At 35.9% G+C, this 9,879-nt stretch overlaps 1 protein-coding gene across 1 annotated transcript in view; it reads right to left on the bottom strand.

Annotated features, from left to right (window-relative positions):
* LOC148947778 (uncharacterized) overlaps positions 1–9,879 on the bottom strand; it is a 192,139-nt gene that overhangs the window by 140,252 nt on the left and 42,008 nt on the right. Inside the window, exons 4-5 of the mRNA XM_089096007.1 lie at positions 8,674–8,835; positions 3,258–3,347 (exon numbers count right to left, since the gene is read on the bottom strand). Of these exons, the coding sequence (XP_088952133.1) occupies positions 3,258–3,347; positions 8,674–8,835 (252 nt within the window). The remainder of the gene's footprint in view (positions 1–3,257; positions 3,348–8,673; positions 8,836–9,879) is intronic.

Raw genomic sequence — 9,879 nt, 5'->3', positions numbered from 1 at the left:
TTCCATAATTTTCTTACAAAAAACTAGAGTTTACGGTCAAAAACCCCTATTAGCTTAGATTTTTCGCTAGCAACTCGCCCTCCACTTTAAATTCGCTAATACATCCTTCTGCCAATCAACCCATCTCCACCAAAACACTTTTCACCCATTTCTTGTTAAAATTTTTTATTTCAACTCATCCACACGGGGTTTTCGCTACCAACTTTTTTAATGGGCACCAAGTTAAGAAAAACGACACGGAATCAGGCAAACAAGTCTCTCGATCCAAGTAAAGATCTTTTAAAAGATACAAAAATTAATTATTTAACAAACAAATATCTTTTTTAATGGATACTAAGTATAGAAACATCAAACGGAATCAAGCAAAAGAAAGTCTCAAACCCAGTACAGCTCTTTTAAAAGATCTAACAACTACTTATTTAACACAAAAATTTTGTTTTTAATGGGTACCAAGTAAAGAAAAACCACACGGAAAAGCTATTATAATAGCATAAGAAGGAACATAAGCTCCTGGAATAGCATAGGAAAGGGACATAAACTCTTATAATGGCATGGGGGGGGACATACGCCCTTAAAATAACATGGGAATTCCTATACACGCAAGCAAATAACAAGGGAATTCCTATACACGCAAGCAAATAACGTGAGAATTCCTATACATGCAAGCAAAAAAACTTGGCAATACCTATACATGAAAGCAAATAACATGGGAGTTCATATACATCCAAGCAAATAACATGGGAATTCCTATACACGCAAGCAAATAACATGGTAATTCCTATACATGCAATCAAATAACATGGGAATTCCTATACAAGCAAGCAAATAACATGGGAATTCCTATACATGCAAGCAAATAACAAGGGAATTCCTATACACGCAAGCAAATAACTTGGTAATTCCTATACATGCATGCAAATAACAAGGGAATTCCTATACACTCACGCAAATAACATGGGAATTCCTAAACAAACAATCAAATAACTTAGGAATTCCTATACAAGAAATCAAATATCAAGTGACTTACTATACAAGCAAGCAAAGAAAAATGGACTTACGCTCAAAGCAAGCAAATAACATGGGAATTCCTAGACAAGCAAGCAAATAACATGGGAATTACTATACATGAAAGCAAATAACATGGGAATTCCTATACACGCAAGCAAATAACATGTGAATTCCTATACATGCCAGCAAATAACAAGGGAATATCTATACCTGCAAGCAAATAACACTGGAATTTCTATACAAGCAAGCAAATAACATGTGAATTCCTATACATGCAAGCAACGAACCTGGGAATTCCTATACACGCAAGCATATAACTTTTGATTTACTATACATACAATAAAATAACAAATTACGTCATATAAACGCTTGAACATACCAACGTACTAAATATACAGGCACTCACAGAACAAAGTACTACAAATAAATGAGAGCAAATAACATGGGAATATCTATACCTGCAAGCAAATAACATGGGAATTCCGATACACGCAAGCAAATAACATAACCATTTCTTTTATTCAAATCCCGACCACAAATCAAGTTATCGTATATTGAACAGCCTCTGATTGGCTCATAAAAATGCCCACGTCAAACGATACATTCATTGTGCAATTCTTATCAAAAACAAAAAGCTTTATACCCCTTTTTTCCAATGAGAGTTAGCTTTAGCAACGACACATTCCTAAAAAACTAGTCTTGACTAAAGGCAATTGTCCAAAAAATCAATCACACTAGGACCGGTATTGCGTACTCGTTCCTCTTTGAAAGATGTATTGACCTCTAGATTAGAATTAACTACCAGAAAAACCTGTTTGGCTAAACGTCTCGTAGAAATGTTTTCCTATACGTCTGCTAGAATAACATGGTATTTGCTATATGTCTGGTAGAAATGGTACTTCTTACCCTACTAACGTACAGTTGAGTAAAAGTTTATCCTTTAAATTGAAATTTATGAGAGTTTATGTCATTTTATTTTTTTATTTTTGAAACTTTTGATTTCTTTGCTCTGTCAGATTATATAGCTTTTCATAATTTTTATAAGTATTAACAACACTTACAGACATTTAAAAAACCATATCTTCTTTCAAATTCTAATTAGAACGGAAAAAATTCAAATTTGACGTTTTTATTATCGTAGAATAATCATATCATTGCCTAACCTGTCTTAATTAAATTGAGGGTACTGTGTGAAAACCCTACCAAAATACTTAAGCACAGCAAACATTATATACATCCAGTCATACGAGATCCATTATGTGCTGCGTTTGATTTATGATTATTATTTGATTAGGATCTTATTAGTTCTTTTAATCTACAAATTTCCAACCCAGCTAAAATACCCTTATTTCCGAGAACAAATACAATAGTTTAGGAACTTCTTTGTTGTTTATATTGATTTTGCTTTTTACCTTCTTCCAAATAAATTTCTTTTGTTTCTATCGCACAGATAATACATAAACACAAGTTCCAGGAGATCGTAGTTTCGCTTTACTGATTAAGCCTTGACAGTCTTTTTAGTTATATTAATTTAGATGATATCTCCAAAAATATATTGTGAGTTCGATGTAGAAATGTATAAAAGATTCAAAATTTGAACTTTCAAAATTTAATGGCTATAGTCAATTCGCTCATTATCAGTCAATTTGAAAGATTATATGCATAGTTTTGGGGGTGGATTAGTTTTGTGCTTTATACGAAAATAGTTATTTTTCAGGATTTTTTTTTACTTCCGTGTTCCCCCCTAATAACCACAGCAACATTTTTCGGAAGCCCTGTGTACGTAGAAATCATTAAAAATAAATTCACAGTTTTGGGGAAAATCAAAATTCAAATTTTTTGTGAATAGAAAATAATGGCTTGTTGTAGGTAACAAATCGAAGGGATAGGATACCAGAGTTTTTGCACAATTTTTTTTTTATAATATTCTCCGCACTCTTCAACAGAATATAGTCATATTTAATACGATATATAGTCAATTTGATATAATCAATAAATAAATACCATCGTTTAGCAGTAATGCTTGAATGGACCTAACATCGGATATCACAGTAAAGGTAATTATGCAGTACCGTAAAGCCCTATACTCTCCATTGAAAACTTTGAAAACGTAGCAACTGAATCTATTGCTCTGACGGCTTGTGGTTTGTGAAACTTCCCCAATTGTGCGCTATGAAATGTGTGTCATGTTTGGAGAAACATTCCGCAACTGTATATTACCATTACTGTGATCGAAAATAATCACTTACACTGTCGAAGGTTCTCTTTGAAACATCCGAAAATGAACATGGAAGAGTTAGCTCTTTTCGAGTAGTTAATGTAGTCGCAAGTTCGTCCGGCTGAAAAAAAGAAACAATAAGAAAGGAAACCTAAAGGAAGAAAGGGTTTGCCACCAATGAATTACTTGGGGACACAAACTAAAACCAGGTAATTCTGGTAATTAAAATTAAAATAAAATAAAGGTTAGTTTTCCGATTTTCAAACAGTTCATGGTAACGAACTGTAGGTATTGAGCAATGCGGTTTAATAGTAACTGAAACTCTAAAAAACAGAGTATCGATGACAGTGGATACATCAAATGATTGAAATTTTGATGCTTATTCAAAATATATAAAATTTATCCCAGCTCAGTGTTACCCATCAAAAATTACGAGCCTGCAAAAATGATCTAGGTGATCTTAATGAAATCATACCATCAGATTCAACATATCAGAGAATCCTACTGTAGAGGTTTCAGGCTTCTACTTACAAAATTATGGAATTTTGTATTTTTGCCAAAAGCAAGATCACGGATGCGTGTTTATTTGATTTTTTTTTCCAGGGATGATCGTATTGAACCAGTGATCCTGGAAGATCGGGAGAGGGCTCATTTGATTTAAATCGGAAGTTCTTGTGCCTTTTTCAAATGACCAGATCTATTGGATAGCAGCTAATCCACTCCCTCGCCCATTTTTCCAAAGTCGTCCGATCAAAATTTTGAGATATCCATTTTTTCAGTAGAGTCGAATAATCTAATAACCATGTCTTTGAGGATTACTTGACCCTCCACAACCCCGGAGGAAGGGCTGCAAGCTATGAACTTTACCCATTGTTTACATATAGTATTGGCTATACATATATATATATATATATATATATATATATATATATATATATATATATATATATATATATATATATATATATATATATATATATATATATATATACATAGTAAAAAGATCTAAAAACCATGTCTTTGAGGATTACTTGACCCTCCACAACCCCGGGGGAAGGGCTGCAAGCTATGCCATAACTTTACCCATTGTTTACATATAGTATTGGCTATTGAGAAGTATTCAGATACTTTTAGGGGGTGTTTTTTTTTGGAGGGGAGGTTACATGGGAGGATCTTTCTTTGGAGGAATTTTTCATGGGGAAAGAATTTTTTCAATGGTGGAGGGAGGGAGGGAATACCCGACATTATTTAAAAAACAATCAGAAATTAAATTTAAAAAAATGAAGTTTTTCCAACGGAAAGTATAGAGCAACATTAAAACTTAAAATGGAAAGAAATTATTACGCGTATGAGCGGGGTTGCCCCCTCCTCAATACTTCATTCTTTAGGTTAAATTTTTTTTAGAACTTTCAAAAACGTTTATTATTCTAATTAAACGGCCCTTTTGTTTCAGGAGTCATCCTTAAGCAACTGGAACAAAAAGTCAAACTTTAGCGCATTAATTAAAAAAAATCTTTCCGAAAAATAAAACCTACTGCGTCATTCGCGCTTTACTGAAAAGTATATGCGTCTTGAACAGTCTTAATTTATTAGTTCTTTCTAAAGTTGTTCAAGACGAATATAGTTTCACTACAAACAAGAGTTTGGACACTGCCCCCTTCCTTAACTGGAAATAAAAACCAAAAGCCTACTGCATTATTGGCACTTAACTAAAAACGAATATTCAATTTGATGTTATTTATACTTTCGAAGACTGTTCAAGACGTGTATAGTTTTCAGTAAAATGGCTGACAAAACTATTTTTAACAAAATGGCTACCTCAAATTTTTATTAGATGTATTTGGGAGAAAAGGGCTTGAGTGGGGGCTAGCTGCCCTCTGATCGCTTTTGACTCTTAAAAAGGGCACTAGAACTCTTTATTTCCAATCAAATGAGCCTCCTTTGAAGTTTATATGAATACCCCTTCTATATGAAGTGCCTATGGGGAAAAATAAATGGAGTGTGGGGGAGGTAAGCTGCTCTCCGATAACTTTTGACTCTTAAAAAGTGAAATACAACTTCAAATTCCAATCAAATGAGCCCTTTATGACGTTTATACAAGTATCCATTCCACAACAACCATATATGCCCCCAGGGCATAAACTTACAACGCCTACCCCCGGGCCCTGGGGGGGGGGCTGTGTCAACACCAGAGTTTTTGTTATCTGAACTTTGAACTATTTTAAAAAATGTATATCTCAAAATTTTTATCTGATACATTTGGGGCGTGGAAGGGGGGGGGGCAGTTGCCCTCCGATCTCTATTGACTCTTAACAAGTGAACAAGAACTTTCAATTTCCAATCAAATAAGGCCTCTCCGAAGTTTATACGAGCATCCCTTGCATAAAAACCATATTTGCCCCCAGAGCATTACTTGCAACGCAAGCCTCCGGGCCCCGGGGGGTTGCGTCGACACAGGAGTTTTTCTTATCTGACCTTTGAACTATTTTTAATGAAATGGCTATTTAAAAAATTTTATTGGATGGGCTTGGGGAAAAAAGGGTGTGTGGGGGGGGGGGCTAGTTACCCTCGGATGTCTTTTGACTCTGAAAAAGTGAACTAGAACTTTCAATTTCCAATCAAATGAGCCTTCTCTGAAGTTTATACGAGCATCTCTTTTATGCGATCCATACACGCCCCCAGGACAACAATTACAGCGCCTACCCCCTGGGCCCTGGGGGTTTTTGTTGAGACCGGAGTTTTTGTTATCTAATTTTGAACAATTTTCAAGAAATTGGCTACTTCAAAATTTGTAGCGGATGGGTTTGGGGAAAAAAGGGCGTGGGGGGGGGCAAGTTGGCCTTAAATCTCTTGACTCTTAAAAAGTGAACTAGAACTTTCATTCGAATCAAATTTCCAATCAAATGAGCCCTCCATAAAGTTTATAAGAGTATCCCTTTCATAAGAACCATACATGCCTTTAAGGCATAACTTAGAACGCCTTCCCCTGGGCCCGGGAGGGGGGTTGTATTGACACGGGATTTTTTCTTATCTGACCTTTGAACTATTTTTACCAAACTGTCTATCTCTAAATTTTCATCGGATGGGTTTGGAAAAAGAAGGCGTAGGGGGGGGGGGGGAGCTAGTTGCCCTTGGATCTCTTTTAACTACTATAAAGTGAGCTCAAACTTTCAATTTCCAATCAAATGAGCCCTCTCTGAAGTTTATACCAGTATTCCTTTCATAAGAACCATTTAACTTACAACGCCTGCCCCCGTCCCCTGGGGGGTTATGTCAACACCTGAGTTTTTTTTATCTGACCTTTGAACAATTTTGAACTTAATGGCCATCTCAAAATTCTTATCGGATGCATTTGGGGGAAAAAAGCGTTGGGGGGAGGCTAGTTGTCCTCCAATCTCTTTTGACTCTCAAAAACTGAACTAGAAATTACAATTTCCAATCAAATGAGTCCTCTCTGAAGTTTTTACGAGCATCCTTTCCATAAGAACCACATATTCCCCCAGGGCATAGCTTGAAACGCCTGCCCTCAGGCCCAGGGGGTTGTGTCGACCCCGGAGTTTTCGTGATATGGTCTTTGAACTATTTAAAAAAAATGGCTTTCTCAAAGTTCTTATCGGATGGGTTTGAGGAAAAAAGGGCGTGGAGGGGGGGGGGGGCTAGGTACCCTCCAATCTCTTTTGACTCTTAAAAAGTGAACTGAAACTTTCAATTTCCAATCAAATAAGCCCTCTTTGAAGTTTATACGAGAATTCATTCCATAAGAACCATATATGCCCCCAGGGCACTACTTGCAATGCCTGTCCCCGGGCCCTGGGGGGTTGCCGACACCGGAATTTTTGTTATATGATCTTAGAACTATTTCCAACAAAATAGCTATCTCAAAATTTTTATAGGATGCATTTCGGAATAAAGGGTTTGGGGGGGGGGCTAGTTACCCTTCGATATCTTTTGACGCTTAAAAAGTGAACTAGAACTTTTAATTTCAAATCAAATGAGTCCTCTCTGAAGTTTATACGAGCATTCCTTCATAAGAACCATATATGACCCCAGGGCATAACTTACAACCCTTGCCCTAAAGACTGTGGGAGAAGTGTCCTGCTCAAAGATATAATTTTCAGAACTTTCAACTAAGTTGAACAAAATGGCTATCTCAAAAACTTGATTGGATGTGTTTGGGGAAATAGTGGGCGTGGAAGGGGTGTTAGTTGCCTTCCAATCACTTTTGACTATTAAAAAGGGCACTGGCCATTTAATGAGCCCTCTCTGAAGTTTATACTAGTATTCCTTCCATAAGGAATTGAAGCTAGTGCCCTTAAAAAGGGCACTAGCCATTTCAATTTCCAATCGAATGAGCCTTTTTTGAAGTTTCTACGACAACACGTCTTATAAAAACCTTATATGCCCCCATGGCATAACTTACAACCCTTGCCCTGAGGGCTGTGGGGAGGGAGGGGGGGGGGGTTGTCATCCTGAAATACCTAGTTTTCAGAATTTTCAACTACGTTGAACAAAATGCCTTTCTCAATATTTTGATTAGATGTGTTTGGGGAAAAAGTGGGCGTGAGAGGAGGGTTAGTTGCCCTCCAATCACATTTGACTATTAAAAAGGGCACTAGCCCTTTGAGTTTCCAATCGAATGAGTCCTTTTTGAAGTTTCTACAACAAATCTTTCTATAAAAACCGTATATGCCCCCAGGGCATAACTTACAACCCTTGCCCTGAGGGCTGTGGTGGGAGTGTCTTTCTTAAAAACATAATTTTAAATGTAAATCAACTACGTAGAACAAAATGGCTATCTCAAAATTTTGATTGGATGTTTTTGGGGAACCGATCGGCGTGGAAGGGGTGTTAGTTGCCTTCCAATCACTTTTGACCCTTAAAAATGGCACTAGAACTCTCGATTTCCAATCAAATGAGCCCCCGTTGAAGTTTATACGACGACTCCTTCCATACGAAGTGCCCCTGGGAAAAAAAATAATAAATAATAATAATAAAACACTGGAGCCGTATGGCCTTTACTATAGGCAACGCTATAGCGTTGCCTCTGAAAGATCGAGGTATTAAGGAGGGGCAGCTCCAATCATAAACGTAATAATTTCTGTTCGTTTTAAGCTTTAATCTTGCTCCTTACTTTCAGTTGAAAAAACTTGTTTTTTTAAAATTTAATTAACACTTTAAGTCGGTTTAAGTCATAAGCAGAGCGGGGGATTTTTTGCGAAAAGGGCTTTCTTAGCTATTATGGCGTCTAAAAGTAAAGTATTGGGGAAAATTTTGACAATTTAACGCAATCTTTCAAGAAATAAGGCATACGTAAGTGAAAAAAAACAACAAAGCAGAAGTCAGAAGTTCCAAGCAGAAGTATCGTATATTTTGAGTGTCTGCTATTAAAAGAAATTTAGCGATTTGACACAGAACTATATAGTACGAGCAAATATTTAGTTACTTACTCGTTGAATCATTTCCTTTCTCGGCAACATAGGTGTAATAAACCCTGGTGGGCGAGGTTTTCGTCTTGGAGGTGGGACAGGTGGTGCTGCACGCTCACATTTCGGAGGCAGTGGTGGACGATTTGAGTTTTCACTTCTTACATTTTTCTTAACATCAATAGCCTGCAACAAATAAATATTCAACGAGGAAATATTCACATGAAAATATTTTAAATTTAATTTATTTCTCACAAAAGTTGCAAAAAGGGCGGTAAATTTATCGAATATCCGACCAATTCACTTTCTTAAAGATAGACGTACAATTTGACACTTTAAAATCTCTATACTTTTTAAAAAATTGAATGATCGCTGCCGTCGCAAACACTGCTGAGCAAGAACCCTCAAGCTGTAATGTATATATTTTTGGAAGTAAACAAGATCACACCACAACAAAGTTCTGTTTTGGTTATTCTTTGCTCCAAAACAACAACTCTGGCCTTATAAGAGTCAAAATGATTTTGAGTAAAATCAGTAAGACAACCATTCGATTTGAGATTCGGATTAATTTGAACTGTGTATTTACCTTCACAGTTTTTGAGGACACAGACTATTTTTATTTCTATTACGAGGTGCTTTTTTTGGCGTTCGTGTACAATTCGTCTTCCTGCAATAGCCTTTAGTGTGTCGAAATAATTTTACATGCCTTATTTCATTTCACGAGGCTTAAACAAAAGCCTTATTTTAATCCGTTTGAGTTATTGGATTAACAGGTTTATAATGGGCTGTTTCATAAAAAGTTGTTTTTTTTGTGTTAATTAGCCTGATATCCTGGTTTGGTTTGTATTACGTAATAATTAGGTGAAGTCGTTTTATAGTGAAAACTATGATATTCCGACCTTGTTTTAAATCGTTATTGCTTTGGGAATTACATTTTTAACGTTATGACAGACGATTTCCATCAGATATCTAATTAACAAGTGATCTATTACAACTAAATTTTTTGTTTTGTGGATGCAGGTTTGCGCTTCAGTTCCAACTTTTATGTTGGAATGGGATTTTTTTTTTTATGCAGACAGATTTTCAAAATTTTGCACTTGGTTTTGTCTGTTATTTTTTTTTATAAAATCAATATAAGCTATGTTTTTCTGTTCATGTTACATTTGTTTTCATGCAATAGCCTTTAAAGTTTTGAAACAATATTTTCACATGACTAATTTCATTTCACTA

The sequence above is a fragment of the Artemia sp. Qi Xiang Cuo genome, chromosome 10, assembly GCF_049724085.1.
Source record: "Artemia sp. Qi Xiang Cuo chromosome 10, ASM4972408v1, whole genome shotgun sequence".
NCBI lineage: Eukaryota > Metazoa > Arthropoda > Branchiopoda > Anostraca > Artemiidae > Artemia > Artemia sp. Qi Xiang Cuo.
Note: the sequence above shows the minus strand (reverse complement) of the source record. Positions and strands in the feature narration are given on the sequence as shown.